This window comes from Terrapene carolina, unplaced genomic scaffold, assembly GCF_002925995.2.
Source record: "Terrapene carolina triunguis isolate 2854851 unplaced genomic scaffold, T_m_triunguis-2.0 Scaffold139, whole genome shotgun sequence".
Classification (NCBI taxonomy): domain Eukaryota; kingdom Metazoa; phylum Chordata; order Testudines; family Emydidae; genus Terrapene; species Terrapene triunguis.
Genome location: NW_020664490.1, coordinates 16343764 through 16365261, shown reverse-complemented (window position 1 = coordinate 16365261; position 21498 = coordinate 16343764). Strand labels below are relative to the sequence as shown.

Genomic DNA, 21498 nt, shown 5'->3' with positions numbered 1-21498 from the left:
ATATATATATATATATATATATATATATATATATATATATGAAGAAAAACAGCATACAAGGATTTGTAAACAGTGTTCTCCTAAGCCACTCACAGAAAGCTACAACAGAAGAGGGCTTAGTGTACATTTTGTTTATAACTGAGAAGTGCTTTAATCAATTTTGGAATCTTTCACAGCACAGATCTTGGGAACCACAGGGTTAAAGAAAAAGATAAAATACCTCACAAATATGGTAAAAGCTTCATTATGAATGCAGAAAACAAGTACACTGAAGGATAGAAAGCTTTTTGAATAGTTTAATATAGTGCTCCCTTGTGAAGTGCCACAAGGTTCAATTCTCTTTGGTCTTATAAATATTTACATGTAACCACCAGGAAAAAAGTTGACTACATGAGTTCAAATGTCAACCATATACAGGTAAATCTGTAACCACGTTATCCCAATATCTGCCTGAGATCAGCACATGGACAAGAAGAGCTGGCTGATGCTTAACCCACTTAAGACAGGTTATGCTTGTAGGTAGAGGGAAGCACTTTGAAGAGCTTACGACAGTGCCAATGGAGGATGTATGTCCGTAAATGTCAAGACAGACTGCAATCTAAGGGTCCTTTTAGACTCCTCACTGATGCTGGGCCCTCATAGCAACATCTCTGAGAAACATTCTATTATCCCAGCTGGCTTAGAGATTGCATCCCATCCTTGATCATCATATTGCCTCTTGCATCCTCTAATTACTTTACAGAAATACAATTTACTTGGATCTGAAAGCATCAACTTCGAAAAACTGCAACTGGTGCAAAACGCAGCAGGGTACCTCCTCAGCCACATGGTAACCAAGAGCACAAAGTCCCTGTACTTTGCTCATTCCATTTTCTATTGACAATGACATCACCTTCAAATTCTTGATCTTGATCTTCAAGGATCTAAATGGTCTCTGCCCACAACACCTAAAACTCCACCGCATTCTTGGAAGCCTCAACCATCAGGATCCATGTAACAATTATCTACAGTGAATTAACATGTGCACAGAAAGACAAGGCCTTTTTACAGGCTTGCCCAATACTAATGACATAACCCCAACAATAAATAAATACAACCACAAACCTCAACATTTTCTGATTCAACATGAAATGCACTTTGACCTTGTTTCCCACAAACAATGCATGTTCTCTAACTGAGGTACTGCCCTTCTTCCTGTGCTATACTGCTACAGCTGAGATGCCCATAGTTGGAACCACTTTGTTTAAAAAAAAAAAAAAAAAGTGATTACTGGCAAGGCGATCTCTATGAGAGCTCCAGGACTCTGGAACTTGGTCCTCACCCTGCCCCTGATCCACCGTTTTTATTAAAAACCACCAAACTCAGGCCATCTTCCAAGCAGGCTGTAAGAGATCTTTTTTAAAAAACAGACTTTTTGTAGATAGTGTGGAAAGGATTTTTTGTGGTCCGAGTTCTTGTCTGAATTATGATTTTAATGATGCAGGAATTTTGTTATACTACTAATTGTGTGTTAGGGGACCTAGAACCTTGTATAGATATTATTTACACCTAAATATTAGTTTGCTCACTACATTTTAATTTTTTTTTTTAAAGCAAACATAATACTTCCCACAGAAGAAGGAAAACCTTAAAAATCTAAACTAGGAGTCTGAAGTTAACTGTGACAGGCATGTCATAAGAAATCAAACAGAAGTCTAGCCAGTGGACAGTCTCTAAAACTTCTAGTTACATCAAAATTTTGAAGTCTACTCCAAGAAATTATACAAGTTCTTGAAATAAGCTATCCAAAGCCTTGAAAGAGGCCTGCACTGTTAAAAAAAAAAAAAAGTAAAATGCAAAACATACTTCACATTTAAGGTAGGTCATTTGTGATGACCTTTCCAAACAGCTGGAAGTCTTCTGTTCACCACCACATTGGTATACTGCTCCTTTTAAACATACAGTATTTACAATAAAAAAATAAATGTGAAATACTGGCATTTGAAATATTTTCCTCGTATTGCACAACTGGATATACAATATACATTTTTTATACAATGTATTTTTTCAGTAAGTCTTTCCTTTACTATGTTTTAGTATATTAAATGAAGAATGTGATTTAATATTTAAACATATGCATGCTTACTTAGTGAATTACCAATTGTATCTTTGGTAAGTATCCAGAAGGAGATTTGATTATACAAACATATGTAGTGCTCATTACAAAAATTAATTTAAGCTAATTTAATAATTGACAGTTTTAAAAAATATATATACAATGCAACAAATATGTATCAATGGCATACTTATTTGCAACTGAATCAACCTTGATCTCTCCACATATACACCTCTACCTCGATATAACGCTGTCTTCGGGAGCCAAAAAATCTTACTGCGTTATAGGTAAAACCGTGTTATATCAAAATTGCTTTGATCCACCAGAATGCGCAGCCCCGCCCCCCGCGGAGCGCTGCTTTACTGCATTATATCCGAATTAGTGTTATATCGGGTCACGTTATATTGGGGTAGAGGTGTAATTTAACTACAAATGTTTGAACTACAGGTCAATGAAAAAGTCTGCAGTTTATTCCTGTAAACAGATTTTAAAAGCAGTATGGTTAATTCTTGTTTTGCCTATTCTTGTCCCAGGACACTATTTTTTAAGGGGACATCTGTACAAAAATTTTATCTATGCTTGCTTCAAATTAACATTACTGGAAATACTCAATGGGTTAATAGCAGCTTCCTAAAAAGTCCTAGATTCAGGATAAATAAAAATATTAAAGCAAGTAATTTAATGTGTAACTATTTTCAAAGTACTAATATGATCCTCCCTCTCGGTGCTAGAATCATGATAGTACCATGGTCTGAATACCATACTCCTAGCACTACACCTACAAGTTAGAAGTAGAGGCAGAGGTGCTGTCAGTTTAGCAGAGGTATGATTTAACACACTTGTTCTATACCTACCATAAACTTTTTCTTAAGACAAGACATTTTTCTCATCCCAATCAACAGAGGAGTTCAAGAACCAATTCATGAAGTGGTAGGGGGTGTCCTTATGACAGGTTCTTGGTGAAGTCATACATCCCCTGCTTCCAGGATGGGAGGACAGCAGTTGATTACAGGGTGGGTGCATACATGGTCATACTAGAAACTTAGGGACCAAGTACTCCTGTAACAGATACTGCAATTCTCAGATTTCCAAAAATTACTGATTGTGGCTCATTTTTCAACTCAATCTATTTTACAACTAACTTTCTCCCACTCATTAGTAGGTCATAGTTCTATTTTATCAGAGCCACTGCCAAGACAAGTTAAAAATGTATGAAAGCGCAAAGTAATTAGATCCTGCACCTTTGGAGATGGAAATTCAGCATAGCGATAGTGATGCAAACAAAGTTATATTCCCCCAGAGTCTCTCAATTGAGCACACTGCACAAGGCATCATGTACTAATGCATCATACTACAGTTGCTTGCCTCAGGCACACAGAGGCAAAAAACTAATCACCAAGTGCTATCATGGCACAATAGTGCACATTTAAATTAACAGTAATGTTACAGCACAGCGATGACATCCTAAATGAACTGGCACTTAGTTGGTAGTTAAGTCCATATGACATTTTATAATATTACAAAGAAATAAGATTTCCTTTGCCGATTCAGTATCTATGATGGATCAACTACCTATAAAAATGTTAAGATTTAATATGAAAACTTTTTAACAGTGAGGTGCCAAGCTCTGAAATAGGCAGTCTTAAAAATAGATGTTGAAATTAACATTGCTTAAGTTATTTCTTTAGCATTATCTTCAGCAAGATAAGGAACTTTAATGAAAGAAGGCATGGAGATAAAGAAAAATCTGGTGTGCTTACACTTTTTTTTTTGGGGTTAGTTTTTTGGAGGACGGGAATCAATCTCTAGATATGCTTTAAAACCTGACATGAAACATGCCTGACAAAAGTCCTTCCCTACCATTTCCACTAATTTTGTTTGTTTAGTCAAAGTTCCATCACATAGCACAACAAGAGCTAACCTTCACTGAAAAGTCATACTGGATTTACCAGTACTATATGTGAAGATCTCCATGAGAATCCCTTACACCTTCCTGATTGCACTATAAATATATTTATGTTAAGGCTATCAAACAATTAAAAAAATAATTGCAATTAATTGAGAGATTAAAAAAATAGTAGCAATTAATTGCAGGTTTAGTCACACTGTTAAACAATAGAATACCAATTTAAATTTATAATAAATATTTTTGGATTTTTTCAACATTTTCAAATATATCGATTTCAACTACAACATAAAATACAAAGCGTACAGTGCTCACTTTACATTATATTTTATTACAAATATTTGCACTGTAAATAAAAATAGTATTTTTCAATTCACCTCATACAAGAACTGTAGTGCAATCTCTATCATGAAAGCACGATTTACAAATGTAGAATTTGTTTTTTTACATAAGTGCACTCAAAAACAAAACAATGTAAACCTTTAGAGCTTACAAGTCCACTCAGTCCTACTTCTTGTTCAGCCAATCATTAAGACCAATACATTTGTTTACATTTACAGGAGAGAATGTTACCGACTTCTTATTTACAATGTCACCTGAAAGTGAGAACAGGCGGGTTCTGCTTGATAACATTCCAAAGCAGTGCAGACTGACACCTTCATTTTCATCATCTGAGTCAGATGCCACCAACAGAAAGCTGGTTTTCTTTTTTGGTGGTTCGAGTTCTGTAGTTTCTGCATAGGAGTGCTGCTCTTAAGACTTCTGCCAGCATGTTCCACACCTCATCCCTCTCAGATTTTGGAAGGCACTTCAGGTTCTTCAACCTTAAAGATATCTTTAGAAATCTCATATTGGTACCTTTTTTGCATTTTGCCAAATCTGCACTGAAAGCATTCTTAAATCAAACATATGCTGAGTCGACATCCGAGACTGCCATAACACAAAATATATGGCAGAATGTGGGTAAAACCATGGAGCAGGAGACATACAATTCTCCCCCAAGGAGTTCAACCACAAGTTTAACTAACACATTTTTTAAATGAGTGTCATCAGCATGCAAGCATGTCCTCTGGAATGATGATCGAAGCATGAAGGGGAATACAAATGTTTACCATATATCTGGCACAAATACCTTGCAACGCCGGCAACAAGAGTGCCACGCGAACCCATTCTCACTTTTAGGTGACATTGTAAATAAGGGGGCAGCATTATCTCCTGTAAATGTAAACAAATGTATTGGTCTTAATGATTGGCTGAACAAGAAGTAGGACTGAGTGGACTTGTAGGCTCTAAAGGTTTACATTGTTTTGACAGCCCTAATGTGTGTTCATTTATTACCTCCTTCGAAAACAGACTCACTTCCCCACCTCCTCTGAAAAAAAGGTCAGTAACGGCTACTAAAGTCAAACCTAACAAGTGGAGGAAAATTAAATTTAAATAAATACTTATTAAAAATAAAAAATGCTAAGATGAGAAAAGCCACACAGGATGGTATGTCAAGAAATTCACTAGACCTTAAAATAAATGAAACCTCCTTTCCAAGACAATGTCCTACATAAATCTTCAAACATCAGGTTTAAAAATCTCTGGCAAAGCAGTCTTCAGCAGACATTTGTTGGTCATCACAGAGACTATACACAAAAACATAGAAACGGTCATACAGGATCAGATTAGTGTTCCTTCTAGTCTGGTATCCTGCCTCCAACAGTGGACAAGTACCAAATACTTCAGCGGGAAATACAAGAACCTCATAATGGACAATTATGAAGTAACCTGTTCATAAGGAAAATTTCTTCTTGACTTCCCCTCAGTTAGTGATCGGTTTATATCCCTTATTATCTTTGTCTCCACAATAGCAACAGTTGCAAGTGGATACAAGTCTGAAGGGTCTACCAACTATTTCAGCAAGCATCAAAACAGCAAGACGCTGTTCCCAGGTGGCTTCATCTTTAGTCTCCTATACTTTTTTCCTGTAATGTTCAGCCGCAGTGGTCAGCTACAAAGGACAAGCGCTCACCAACTGTGTCTGTGGTTTTCTAATGAACACCCAAAGCAACCCTCTATAAAGGTTTTCTATCAGCAAAACCCCAGCCAGAGGTTTGTGGGGGAAAAAAAGATGTCCTTAGAATGAATGCTGAGACCAAATGTCACCTCTAACAATCCTACTCTGACATAACGTGTTTAGGTCAAACCAGCTTTAAATCCAGGTCTCCAACACCACCATTTCCTAATTACTTCACAACATTAGATCCAAAAAATAAGCAAGTTTGTTATGAACTGGGCCTACACAGAAAACAAATTGCTTTGAAGTTTTGGATAAGAATTAAGATTTATTGAATCTTTAAACATGAATGCATAAGATTTTTAGAGATGAAATTATGACAAGAAAAAAATCTAAAAATGAAGATGCTAGTTTGTAGTACAGGTCTGTCGCATCTTACGCGCATTTAACATGCGCAATTTCAACTTTACGCGATGGGCAAAAACACTCACAAAAAGAGAAAAATAACAATTTTAATACTATACCTGTAGTGCGGGCGATTTTGCCCGCCATTTAACTCAATGGAATTTTGGCTATACGCAGTTTTCGCTTTACGCACTAACCGCGGAATGGAACCCCCGCGTAAGATGAGGCAGACCTGTATAGAATATGTATGTCACTGGAGATAGGACCGAATCAAGTTTAGAAACAATGTCCTGGCACAGAATAAAGAACTCAACAACCCTTCCCGCTCCAAAACCAACATCGTATACAAAAAGCTTGACCCCATCCACACTGACCAGCCAAACTGTTTGGACAGTTATTTGAATAAGTTTCAAACACCATTTAAAACTAGTGTAGGATAACTATTCCTGGTGCCATGTACTGTAGTGGAGTGTAGAATCAAATTCAGAAAGTTTTTTGTGCCACTGCGGTTCACAAAGTATTCAAACTTCATATTCAAAAATTCATTTTAGATTATCCTACATGTGCACTTTACTAAATCATACAAGATTATGCTTAAGGGACTACAGAATAGGAATTCTAGGCCCCTGGAATATACACTTGCCTTCACTTTGGCTACAGTACAAGTTTTGCTTTTTAAGTGTATCTAAAGTAGCCACCAACTGTTTCTTCAGATATTACCTCATTAGTCATTCTGAGAGAGAAGAGGTGTAAAGATTCAAGGAATTTTTTATTTTATTAAATAAATTAAAATTGCATTTATTGCACACCGAAAGGTGGCTCAATATCGAATTTAAATTCTGTCCATAAAATCAAGTTTTATTTGGCAGTAACTAAAATTTGTTTCCTTTTTAACTACAATTTTTTCCCATCATTTCATTTGCAAGGGGGAATCAAGATTATACAAAGCCAAGGTGTAGTCTTAGGTTAGAAATGTTTTCACCTCTCTTAGCCAGAAGGCCAAGAAGCTTGAATTGTAATGCAATGAGAGACTCCCATCACTGCAGTATAAACAGAACTGGAGACTATGGTAACCATTGTGCCAGCCCAGCCTGCCCCCATCACTAACTACTACAACACCTAGAGAATAAGCAACCCTTAAAACTCAACCTCTTTCCCGATGCCACACTAGCAGAGCAGGAGCCAGATTCAGGTGCTTAGTTGGTAAAGTTAGGATGAAAGGTGAATATGGTGGTATGGGTTGGGTGGTTGGTTATATTATGGATTTTGAAGCAGAAGGGGGATGGGTTGGATACTTACAGTTCTATGTTCAAAAGCACTTAAGAGACTTAGGAGTCTAAAGTCATATCTGCACTATAAACTTAAGTCAACATATGTTAGGTCAGCTTACAGCCACCGCAGTAATTACTACAGTTGTTCACGTCCACACTGCCCTTCTTCTGTCAGTGGTGCATGTCCCCAACAGGAGCACTTCCACTGACTGAAGAGGGGCAAGGTGGGTGGGGTGTCTCCAGCCCGGGCTTCTCAGCTCCCCGCTTCCCTGCCAGGAGCAGGGGGGCAGCCATCCAAGTAGGAGTGGGGAGCCAGGAAAGGGGACAGCCCACCACTGGCTCCATCCAGGCTTTCTGGTCAATTTCACAGCTCCAGTATGGAGCTATGAAATTGACAAGAATGACAACCAACAGCCAATGTAAGTAAGGTAGCATCTTCACAGATGCTGCATTACCCTAACTACCCTGACACAATCCCTACGCCTCCCATGAAGATGGGGTTATGATGTTGGTGTGGTAGGGCACTTATCGGCAGGAGCCATGCAGTGTAGACCAAGCCTAAGTCACCCAAGCGCTTAACATTTAACCCTTTCTCCTACCCACTGAAATCCCCCACCACTTGGCCTTTTCCAAAGGGGCAAAAATCCCAATAGGATTAAGAAGAAATAAAGACAGCCCTTTTTATATACCCTTGCTTGAATCAGATCCAGCTTTCCAACCTCTATGTTGACTGAATAGTCCAGGGGAAAAAAAAGATTCATAATCACACAAAGGAAAATTGCCTGGAGGTATAAGAGTGGTGTAATGGAAGACCCATGTCAATCCAGGTACAGACCAGGATCAAGCAGAGACTCCACTGGCTGCTTTGCTAAACTATCTTAGTGAAGGATAAAAAGCTGGAGTCCATGCTGATATTAACAGGAGTACTTGTGGCACCTTAGAGACTAACAAATTTATTAGAGCATAAGCTTTCGTGGGCTGCAACCCACTTCTTCGGATATTGTTAGATCTATCAGATCCTTTCAACACTGTTGATTCCTGGTGTTTACCTGCAGGCAAATCCTATTAGGGATAGATAGGACTGCTGTTCAATGGCTCCACTCCTAGATCTGAGAGAAATCTTGGCAGACCATTTTGGACAATTTCTCGAGTCATAAGAGCACTTTTACATAGGGCTTCCATAGGGCTCCAGATTGTCCCTGCTGTTGGAGCATCAAGGATTGGGGAGCCTGGTCACTTCCCCTGACCATTTCCAGGCCATGGAACCATCCTTGCCTCCTCTGAGGGCATTACACACACACTATGGTGGAGCGAAAGTAGAGCTGGGTTTCCCCAACCACTCCCCAGATCCAGCTGCCTACTGTCCTCCTCCAAGGCCAGGAGCCCCCACCCCTCCAAAGGATGGTTTAGGAACCCCCAATGCAAAGAAAGACTTAATAATGGGGACCAGGAAAGCATGAGTTCTAGGTTCACTTCTATTGACTGGTGATGACTGTATATCCTTCAAAACCTTTAAACCAAACATTTTCTCATTTCTGAGTGCTTGCACTTTGCAACCAATATAGCATGCCTTCACCAAAGCTTTTGGCCATAACTGTAAAGAGAACATGGAGAAATAAAAATAACCTTTTTTTAATATACACCAAGTGAGGTTATATATGGCATGTGTTGATAAGATCTGTATATCAACCTAACTTTGAAATTTCTGTCTTTATGTAAATAATCTAAATACTTATTGTATAAACGCTGATTCACACTTAAAAGCTTTAATATATTAACTACATATAATTACTAAGAGTAAATGAGTAAAAATTATGTGTCAAACAACAGAAAGTATCATACCCTGACAGACTCATGTGAGAAATGCATGGGTAAGGAATTTCTATGCCCTCCAAAGAGTTTCTAGCCAGTGTTCTCTGCAGAATTTAAAGGGTAGGTCTATTCTAAGCGCGACTAGAAGAGTTATTACAGGATTCCATATTCATTGTCTCACTGGATTTCCATATCAAATTCCTTCAATTTGCTAACAAACAGATGTTTTTCTAACTGCCAGCCCCACTGACTCATCCTAGGCTCCATCAGTCAAGCTGTATTTTTTCCATCTCATGGATCCCCAGTAATAAAGATTTTATTATACCAAATTCTGGCCACAGATTTGTTTATTCAATCTAAGGGCTTGTCTACACTACCCACCGGATCGATATACTATACTATCCTATCCAGTGGAGGGTCGATTTATCGCATCTAGTACAGACGTGATAAATCGACCACTGAGTGCTCTCCCGTCAACTCCGGTACTCCACCAAAACAAGGAGCGCAAGTGGAGTCAACGGGAGAGCGTCGGCTGTAGACTTACCGCAGTGAAGACACTGTGGTAAGTAGATCTAAGTATGTCGACTTCAACTATGCTATTCACATAGCTGAAGTTGCGTATCTTACATTGACCCCGCGCGGTAGCGTAGACAAGCCCTTACTGTATTGAGACTATGCCTTAAGAGGCCGCTCATCAATCCCACACTAGGCATCTATCTAGGTACTTGTATGACACTCAGAACTGTAGTATCTGAGCACCTCACAATTATTACTGTGTTTATCCTCTATACCTCATAGGGGCATTATGAAGTACTATTATAACATTTTATAGATGGGTACCTGAGGCACAGAAAGATTGTGAATTGTCCAAGGGATGTTTATAGCACAGCAGGAATGAAACCTAGGTCTCCAGAGTCCCAGTCCACAACCTTAACCACAAGGCCAGCCTTCTTCCACGGTATCACAGTAATATGTGATCTCCATTGGCCTTCAGATTATGCCCATTGCAGACTAAAGGATTACATAGGTGTTGAAGGCATAATCAGGACCATGAAAACATTACTACTGGTGAAGATAAGAGATTTTCAAATTATTTTTTTCTGTCAAATCCCAATGATATATCAGTTACTGAATATGGAACCCAACAATGAATTTTTTTATTAATTTTGAGTAAATACATACTGCAAAGCCTCCATATTTTCTTTAAAAGTATAACCTTTGAGATCTTGTTGCAAAGACAGTCTATATACTAACCAAGCCTGCGTGCAGACGGCAACATAACAATTGGTGGAAGTTACCACTACCCTTAATCTCAGAGAACCATTTGTTCAGTAGGTTGACAATCACCAGCGTAAAAAAGAATGGACACAGAATTGCAGTTCAAGTCGCTATCAAAAATAGCCACAGAAGTGATGGAATATGGGGAAATAAATTTTCAGTGAAAGGTGATTGATTCAATGAGAAATGCTCAAATAATTTGACTCATGTAATACAAATGTCTGTGCAACATTTAGGTGGTATTTTGTGCTTGCTGTATTTTAGTAGCCACACTGTACTTGCATCAAAAGTTTCAAAATGGTTGGAAAAGTTTACTTGTCCTGAAAAAATAGGCATGTGATCCCAGAACCCTAGCCACATTAACTGGGGGAAGCAGACCAACACCTGCTGAGGTGGAGCCAGCGGCTCCAAGTGCAGAGACTTCCCCCTAACAGCAGTAAGGTGTGGAAAAGCCCAGCCACAGCCCATTTCTCTCCCCCAGCCTATACCTTATACTGTTATTACAGTAGCTCTGAGGAACCCCAATCAAGTATCAGAGTCCCACAGTGCTAGGCACTTCACAGACAAGTAACCTAGAACAGCAGTTCTCAACAAGGGGTCAAAGGCCCCAGGTAGGCTGCGAGCAGGTTTGAGGGTCTGCCAAGCGGAGGCGGCATTAGTCTCATTGGGGCCCAGAGCAGAAAGCCAAAAACTTCATCTCCCCCAGCCCACCCAGGCCTGAAGCCAAAGCCTGAGAAGCTTAGCTATGCGGGGCCCCCTGTGGCATGGGGCCCTGGGCAATCACCCTGCTTACTACCCCATAATGCCGGCCCTGGTTTTTATATGCAGAAAACCAGTTGTGGTACAGGTAGGCTGTGGAGTTTTTAATAGCATGTTGAGGAGGCCTCAAAGAAAAAGGTTAAGAACCCTTGACCTAGAAAACAGCTACTGCCCCAGACAACTTCCCTTCCTATCATTCCCACTCCACTCCTGGCCTCAACACCAACAAACAATATTAAGCAAGAAAAAAAATGAAGACGACATGTGTCCATCACCCTGAGTATGTTTGGAGACGCACTCTACATAGGACTACATTTTAAATCCATTTGAAAACTGGAACGGGTATAGAAGGGCAACCACGCATTTGACAATTTGTCCTAGAGAGAGCACATGATACCTGTGCTCTGGGATCTACACCGGTTACCCTGGGAACAACACGAGACAGGCGCTCTCTCCGAGGATGTACTGTATCAGCTGCGATCAGCTGAAGTAATGATGCTACATTCCCCTCAACATAACAGAGACCAGATCTTGGAACACCCTCCTTCCATGGGTCCAAAATAGTAACAATTTGCTTTCATGGCTCGCTTCCCATTTGATTCATCTGGCCTTTGAGAAGAATCAGGGGCAAGTGAAAAGCACTAGCCAATGTGTGGGAGTGTTATATGGGAAACTGGTAGCAATACTTACTTGCTTAACACTTTCCATTATAAAAATACTCTTACAGCCCTTTTTAGAAGCTCTAACATCTCCACTGCTTGCAGAAGGCTTTTGAAATTTGGCAGAGAAAAAGGCCTGGGTCTAGAGATATACCTTTCATTTACTGCAAGAAATTCTGTTCAGATTTGGCTGACTAATAAGGTGTAAAAAATTGACAGTGCCCCATCAGCAGGAAAATTTTGGAAGCATGCCAAAATAACTGAACATGAGCAAACATTCTAAAGACCTGGGCCCATACAGCTGCCAAAGCCACAGACACTACACTGAGGGCACCTGGAAACCACCAGAGCCATAAGAACAATGGCAGAGAGAGAAAGAATCACAGAAATGTAGGGCTGGAAGGGATGAGAGGTCATCTGGTCCACACCCTTGCACTGAGGAAGGACAAAGTATTATCTAGACCAGTGGTTCCCAACTAGGGATCCAAGGCCCCCTTGGGGCCCACAAGGAGGTTTCAGTGCGGCTGCCAAACAGGGCCAGCATTAGACTCACTGGGGTCCAGGGCAGAAAGCCAAGGCCCTGCCATATGGGGTTGAAGCCCATGCCCTGAGCCCCACCACTCAGGGTTGAACCTGAAGCCTAAACAATGTAGCTTCGTGGGGGGCACATGTGGCATGAGGCCAGCCCTGGTGGAGCCTTCCCAAAAGTGGGGGGGAGGCTAGGGCCCCTGCCCCTTCTGCCTGAGGCCCCACACCCAGCCAAGCCAGAGCGGCCTGGGAGCCACAGACCCTCCATCTGCCGGGGAGGGAGGGGGGGCTGAAAGCAGCCCCTGGCCTGTGTCCCCGCCCAGGGCAGATGGAGGGTTCGCAGCTCCCCATAGCTGCCCGCATGTCTCTTACCCCAACCAGCTCCGGCCAGGGCCTTGGAGCCGCAGCCTGGCCATGGTAAGAGCCGCGCAGCCAGGCAGCTGAGAGGAGACGCAGACCCTCCACCTGCCCTGCGTGTGGGCAGGGAACGGGGGGAGGTGGGGTGGAGACATGGGCCAGGGGCTGCTCTTGGCCCCCGGGCAGGTAGAGGGTCTGCAACACACACACGCTCCAGCTGCGGGCCAGGGGGGTCGGACCTCCAGGGGAAGGGGAGGGGTGGGAGTGAAAAGTGGACAGGACAGGCCCGTCCACTTTCAAAAAGTGGGAGGACTATGGTCCCCTGCCTCCCCCCACCCCATTCAGATTCCAGTGCATGAGGCCCCAGGCAATTGTCCTGCTTGCTACCCCCCAACGCAGGCCCTGGTTTTCATATGTAGAAAACCAGTTGGGCCATGGATTTTTTTATAGCATGTATGCGGGGGGGAAGAGGTGGCTCAGAAAGAAAAGTTGAGAAGCCCTGATCTAGACCATCCCTGACAAGTGTTTGTCACTGGAGGTTTTTAAGAACACGTTTGAGAGATATTCCACAACCTCCCTTGGTAACCCGTTAGTGCTTAACTACTCTAGGGTACACTCCCATGCCCCTGGAATCCAGCCCCTTTTTGGGGCCACTGTATGAAAAAGGAACTCCCTGAACTCCAGGTAGGGAGAGAGAGTGCTGAGCTGGGCTCCTCTGTAAGTCCCAAATGCAGCCATACCAATCTCTTCCTGCTCACTCCTACCCCCAGACTCAGGACATAACACCAGTGGCTCATTCCCCTCCCTGGGAAAGTAGCCATCTCCTACTACCACCTAATGTAGCCAGTCATGTAGCTCAAGTGGTAGAAACCTGTGCTGCACAGCAGAAGGGTCAGGGTTCAAATGATTCTGATTCATGACTTGGTGTGTTACAGTTGTGTATGAGAAAGGCAGAGATATTTTAAAAATCTCCGAAGTTACACAAATTTAGGTTGCAAAGTCAAGCTCTCAAAAGTTAGGAAATGCCTTAAAGAGTTGCCTACACAACCTTAATTCTGGCCTCTTATGTAATGCTTTGTAACAGTTTTAATTACACGATCACATACTTTTCCCCCCACCTCACATACAGTGCGAAGGATGGACACACAAGGGTGAATAGGCAAGCTTGCAGATCATGCATTTCCTGACTTTGGGATAGGAGGGGTTGTTTTGGTTTTTTTTTTTTTTAAACTTTGCAACCTACATAACTTTCTTTTAACGGTTTTCTTTTTTGTAGGTTCTTTTATTTATGACTGCTTGTTGGTAGAGGGGTAAGCGGACTGCAAACGTGTGATTTGTAATTTTAAATAACTGGCAGGACACCATGAGACACTGCATGGGTGCTATTTATGGCTCTAAACAAAAATATGAGAGTAACAGAGCAGAACCAGGCAAGAAGTCAAGGCAGGGCAGGAAAGGGGTGACAGGAGTGAGGGAAGTTAGCAGGTGGGACAGGATAGGGTTGAGGGAACAGGTGCAGAGGTTGCAGGTAGAGAGCAAACTAGAAACCTCAACATCAAATTGCATTTTTTTTTTAAAGTCAGTTTAGTTGCAATTTCAGCATCAACTTGATTTTTTTATAACTGCTTTTCTAAATTAAAAGGTTTGATTGCACTTAAAATATATCAACACAGTTTGTACTTTATTTATTACTTTGTTAGTACAAGGCCTGGCCTACACCTAAAACTTGGGTCAACTTAAGTAAGCCCCAGTATAAAAACCGCTAGGTCGAAGGAAGAATTCTTCTGTCAACCTAGCTACTGCCTCTTAAGGGGGTGGATATAAAATTTTTATTAAAGTTAATATTTAAAATTTTTTTAAATTTTTAAAATTTAAAAGGTAAGAGGGAAGGTACTGTACATCTGGGGACAGGCTTGATTTATGATGGATTACAAGTATCCATTACAAGGTTCACGAGATACATACATAGTACATAACCAGCATAGACCCAGATTGGGGCATGGGAGTTTTTAAGACATCGGTGGATAAGTGGGCTCACACACAATGTATTAGAGTTCACGTCAGTATTGGTGTAGCGAATAAGTACATGGGTGGGGTGCATCCCTTGGTTTGTCAGGGAAGGAAGTGGGTTATTTCCCTGACCAGCGGTCTCAATTACTCAACTTGGTACTGACTGAAAAAAAACTCCTTCCATTGCTGTAACATGTGTCTATACCAGAGCAGAGTAGCTGCAGCGCTGCATCTGTAATGCTTGTAGTGTAGACATGCCCTAAGTGGTTTTGAGCCTTTACAGGACATACCCAGTTTAAATAGCAAACTTACAAACTCCATAAAAGGCTTACACAACTTAAGTGTTGCATAACTGTAAGCTCTCACAGGCAGGGCCCATGCATTTGCTCATTTATTGAGAAACTGAAAATCTGAGTCTTTTCCTATAGATTTTAAAACTGCAAAGAATGTTTAAAAAGTACAAACTGAGGTGTGAAGTAACAATTAAGGGTTTTCATTGTTTATAAAACAAGCTAATTTCATGATTACAATTTGGTGTTAGACTATTACTATTTCATTTTTTAGAAGGACCACTTCTGAGATATTAACAATACCACACATAGGTTGAAATTCTGATCCCACGGGCACAGCTTGAGTAGACTGGCTAGCTGTGTATGCAGGCAACCAGCACAGGGATAGGGAGACAATTCTTCCCCAAGTCCAGAACCAGGGCAGTACAGTGGCCCATCCTTTGCAGTCAGTGGACTGTACAGTTCATGAATCCACTGGCCACACAACTGCTCACCAAGATACCCCTTTCTTTTCTCCTACAGAGGGGGCACTGCAAAACTTGGCTCTGTGGTACATAAGATACCGCAAAGTCCCACTGTGCTCTCTTTCAAAGACCTGGCCCTGCTGTACAACAGAACCAGGCTTTTTGCATATAGAAGGATTCTTCCCTTAAAAAAATGTAAGGACCACTCAGGTTATAACAAGAAAAGGTGGTGTTACAGAATAGCAGACCCAACCGTGAAAATATCAATGTTAATTACAATTTAAGAAAAGAATAAGTATATTGGTTTGCCAGAACATTTTGTACCTGACCAAAAGTGATTTTATAATATTCAATAATATTAGTTGAATAGAAGCTAAAGGAAGATGGTTACTTAAACAATATACTCTACATTAATTCAAGCCTGGTTAGCAGAAAGAAGTCAGTAACCGTCATCAAACAACAGATGATAAATTGCTATGGAGCATTTTGGTCAACAGTGTAGATCATGCTTTTAGTAGATATTCTTTACTTAAAAGTATCTACAGAAATGAACATTAAATTTTTTTAAAAGCATCTTCTATAATAGAAGGACATATCTGTTGTGGTACAAATGCCAAAGCACAAATAATTCTCAACCATATCAGTTACCAGATCCACAATCTTATAGGAGGCAACTGCTTTGTAGAGCCCTTTGTGGTACTATTTTTAATCCCTTTCCCACTATAACAGTGGGTCCTGCGGGATATCCTCCCAGTCCTGCTGCAGGGCTCTACGCTAGTCCCACACAGAGCTCTATTGTTTTGCCCATATTTTTTTATTAAATCAATGGAACATCCCTGTAAAAAACAGTACCTTTTATTCAGAAACAGCTCAATCCATTAGCATCGCCAGATGGCAAGTACATAATGTCTTGGGGCAAAACAAGGACTATTCTTCTAAAATAATCTCCTGGAAATTCTGACAGCCTAATAGCTAGCTAGGTAAAGCTATTAAAAAGGATACCGCTACTATTTACTTCAAGATGGGTACTCTGGACAGGCAGAAAAAGGATGACCACCAAAGTTACTGATATTAAAAACAAGCCATAAATTCTATGATTTTGATTCTTTTTGTTTTCCATCAGATTCTACGTTTCATTTAAAACACACTTCTAACCTTAAATTCATTGGGTCAATGTGCAATTTTTATAGACGTCTATACTTTTCCTTTCAAGAAGAATATTTTTGAGGTCTGGGCATCAAAGCTGAGCTGAAACAGGTTTCCTTACCAGGTTTAAGCTAAGCACCCTTTTTCTTAGCATAGATGCACCCTTTGGCTTGACAAGTGCTAAGCAGTGTGACCCATCACCTTGGAAAGTAAGATGCTTCAGAGCTTGTCTATACAGGGGAATTGTGTTCAGCACAGAAATAGCAGAATAATTATTCCATAACAGCTATTCTGGTATAACTCTCCTGAGTGTATTTTGAAATAATTATGCTTCCAAAGCAGAGTAATTATTCCAGAATAGAATGTCCACATGAGGGAGTTACTCCACTATAGCTATTCCAGTATAACTATTCCTATGCCTGCCAATTTCCCCATACAGACAAGCCCTCAAATCCCCTCAGCTCAGTAGTCACCAGTTTCAAACACATCTGCATATCAGGCAGTTTAGATGACAGATCAGATTATGCTTTGTGGGGACCCTCAGTTTGCCCCTGCTTTGCTCTTCAACCAGTTAGGCCAGTGGTTGGGAAGGCAGAAGCTTAAGTTCAGCACTGCTGAAGCAAAGCCAGTATTCGCAACAGGGAGAGAGAAAGAAAAGCACAGAGGGAGAGGCAAACAAAAAAAGACAGCCCAAGACTGAAAATGAAGAGGAAAAAAACAAAGATAGAAGCCAATTTACTTGGTGTAAGGGTGGGACATTTTTGGCTAATCTAATTATCATTGTTAAACTGTCTCCCAAAAATGGAGAGAGAAAACCTTTCTGTAAAAAGACTGCATTCTCCATAGAAAGAGCATTGGGTGCAAGGGAGATTTACCACCACCAACCTGAAAAGAAATTAAGATAAGAGTAGCTTACATTGTGAATGTCATCTTTACAAAGACATGACTCCTGTTAAACTAGGTCTGCGAACTGTCTCCACCCAAACAATAGTAGTAAAGGTGTGAATTCTGCCCCAATTCAAAATTTACCTTAAAAGAGTGTAAATTCAAAGTCTATTTCAGATTATTTAAATGCTATAATCATCAAATACAGCAACATAATTGAGGAACACCCTCAAATGGAGTCAAAACATAATTGACAATATATTTAGGCTCACCATTCCCTTTTTCATCCTAGATTAGCTTTCACTTGAGAGATTTTTTCCTCATTATTTTAGCTAGAAAATGACAGGTGTCAGCCCCTCAGAATTTCTCCTCTTTTCCGTAGTGGTTACAATGAAAGGTGCCCACAGTACTGAAGGGTAGTGGAGTCAAAATACCTAAACAATACCCTTGGGGATTCAGTTACCTTCGTAAAAGAGACAGCATTTCAGATTTGGAGAGTGGATTAAGGAAGGCTATGGCTATCCCTCTGTGCAGCCTGATGTAAGTAGATGGAGACTCTTAGCAGATCTACATTGCTAAGCTACTGCCTTCATTTCAAGAATCTTCTCGTGTCATTTTAAAGACTGGGGGATTTAAGCAAGAATTGGGAGTGAAAGCTAGCGACCATCACAATGTGTGTGATGAAAAAGCTCAACTGAGTGTGGGAGCGGCCCTTGCAGTTTCGCCACTGGCCCCTATAGCCCGGCCTAGGCAGGCCTACAACATTTGAGAGAGAAATAGGCGGCAGCCTTTAGCACCAGCGCCGACATGCGAGGGACCTGCGGCTGGGTGTTTGGGGGAAGGGGTATTACTACCCGAAGAGGTGGCACAAAAGGCAGCCAGCCCCATTGTCCAGCCCATGCAAGCGCCGCCGATCCCTTTGAGCATCAGGCAGGGAGATGAGGAGGCAGCTGGTTAGCCGGGCGAGGAGGGGGCCACACGGACACTGGCGCATCCCGCCGCCTGCCCAGGCAGGCCCGGCCCCTCACACAGCCCCATGTGGAACAAGCCAGAGCGGGGAACGGCGCGATCGAGCCCCCAGCCCGGCAGCCCCCCACCTTCCCCTATCTCCGCCCCGCCGTGGGGTGAGGAGACGGCGGCCGCCATGGGAGGCTGTAGGCCCACGGCGGGGCGGCGATGGGAGGCGACCGGCCGCGCACCCCCTGCCGGGCTCCCTGCTCCCTCCCCAGGCCGCGCCCGCATGACGGAGAAGAAAAACCCGGAGGCATTTTCCTTGCGCCGCCGCCGGGCCACCGGCGGCCACTGCCCCCGCCGGGCCCGGCAGCCGCCCAGCTCGGAGCGGGGTGCGGGCCCCTCCCCTCGAGCCCGCCCGGGGCGGAGGAGGGGGAGGAGAAGGAGGAGGCGGCAGCGGCGGCCGAGCTCAGCCCCGGCGGGAGCGGGACCCGCCGGCCCGGCCCGGACTCACCTCCACGTCGCGGCCCTTGTTCTTGAAGCTCTTGATGCGGTGGTTCTCCAGGCCCGCGGCGGCGGCGGCGTTCTCGGCCATGGCTGCTCCGGCGGCGGCTCCCAGCTACTGCGAGGCGGCTCCGCGGCTGCTCGCGGGGAGGGGGGGAAAGGGCGGGGGGAAAAGGACGTTCCGTGACGAGCGCGAGGAGGGGGAATGGAAAGCAGGGGCACGCGCCGTTGCTGAGTGACGATGAGCGAGGCACGTGACACTGTAGAACACGCCTCCTATGCTTCAGGCCCGGCACTGCTACTGCTTCCCGTCCCTTCTTTATGCTAATTAGAGGGGCGCCTAATTTGCATAACGCGGAATCCATTGCAGTAGCGAGCGGCGGAGACTACAGGCTCCGGCATGCAATGCGGCTTGGAGTCTCGAGACTGTACGCCGCGTTGCACTCTGGGTCTTGTAGTCTCTGTGAGCCGCATTGTGGCGAGCTATGGGTCGCCCAGCCCACTCTGCCGGTGGAACGCACAGGGCGCGCTGTGCGTGGCGGTCTCCTATGGAGGTGGAGGAGTTGCAGCTGCCCGTGCCAATGCCAGGCTTTTATAGCATGTGCAAGTGCAGCAGGCTGCAGGGGCGCTGGAACAATTTGTACAGGGGGGTGCTGAGAGCCATTGACCCAAACTATAAACCCTGTATATGATGGAAACCACTTCAAGCCAGTGGGTGTGGCAGTACCCCAGTACTTCTAGTTCCAGCATCCAGGCAGCAGGTCTAGTCTAGATGTCTCCTTTCTAGCTCCCTCAACCTAGACTCTGCATTTCTCTCCTTCTGGGGGCATTTGGGGCACGTTTTTCAGGCTTTTCTCTGCAATTGTGGAAGCTGGAAACATTTTTTAAATGAAAACTGAGCTTGCCCTGTATTCCTGAGTCCAGGTGCTGGCGCTGCGGCTTTAAGACAAACCCCAAATAGTGCGTGCAAGACTTAATAAAACCATGAGAGTTGGGAACACTGCTTGTCACTCAGGCTGTGTATCTGTGTCGGTCACTTGGCTAATTGGCAACTTCCTGGTTTCAAGTGACCCATTCACTCAGGGTCTCAGGCCATCACTGCCTCAAAGTAGAATCATCCACTTCCACCACTAACAGATCTGGGGTTGCAATCCCATATGTGTCAGCTTTGATTACCTCAGCCGGTCTGATTTAGGTCTGCTGCCTCTAAATTTATTCCCTCAGGGCGTAATGACAATGAGAACGAATGACAAAATAGCCTCCATAAAGCAAAGTATTATTTGTTCAGTACAAAAGCAACAAAAAAACAGACTATATGTATGTATTGAACTAGTTTTATACTTTCAGAATCATCATAAACTGAATCAATGTCCAGAAGCACCATGTGCTGCTTTTCTGCTGCCAAACCCCTAATCAACACCATCCTGAGACATCCATTCAGAACTAACTGTGGCCTATTCTTCACTAGTCATGTTCACATTAGGAGAAAAAGTGTACTTTAACATGTATTAAAGGACACATGTTAAAAGTCCAGTGTAGGCAAGGCCAGTTTCGGTTTTAACACATATTAATGGACGATGTTAGCCCTAAGTTTGATAAGCTAACTTGTTAAAATCACAACTTGCTTTGTCCATGCTAGGATTTTAATACATGTTAAAGACACACTTCTTTTCCTAGTGTAGCCATTGAGAGGGCTACTCACTACGGCCTTATCTTCACTATAGAAAAATGGTGTGTTCTTAACTGGAGTTAGTTCCCTTGAGTTAACTAACTTGAGGTACAATCCTAGTGAAGAAAGACAGAGCAATTTGTAGTTTTCACATGAGTTAGCACTTAGCAGGTCAAGTTCCTTGCCTTCATTTGGATTTTAACTTGAGTAAAAACACACCTTTTTGTAGAGAGGACAAGGTCAAAATCATCAATACAGCTTCCTAAAAACCCTGGACTTCCCCTGGTGGCTCTCCCATGCAAATATTGACCTGAACACCTGACCCTGTTTGGCTTGTGAAATCTATAACATGGCCTGAGGTCATTTAGCTGCACACCTCTTAACAAGATTACACAAAAAGTGTGTTAAAAATAAAGATAGATTGTTATAACTGCCATTCTACAAATAGGTTTTAATGTTTACTCCAGAATAAGCTTTAAAAAGAATAAATCTAGCCTTTTTGGTTGC

At 42.5% G+C, this 21498-nt stretch overlaps 1 protein-coding gene across 1 annotated transcript in view; it reads right to left on the bottom strand.

The window, feature by feature from the left end:
* The window catches only part of KPNA3 (karyopherin subunit alpha 3), an 81547-nt gene extending 62087 nt beyond the window's left edge, over positions 1 to 19460 (bottom strand). Inside the window, exon 1 of the mRNA XM_026653441.2 lies at positions 19333 to 19460. Within this exon, the coding sequence (XP_026509226.1) occupies positions 19333 to 19413 (81 nt within the window). The 5' untranslated portion in view covers positions 19414 to 19460. The remainder of the gene's footprint in view (positions 1 to 19332) is intronic.
* Positions 19461 to 21498: the final 2038 nt, after the last annotated feature.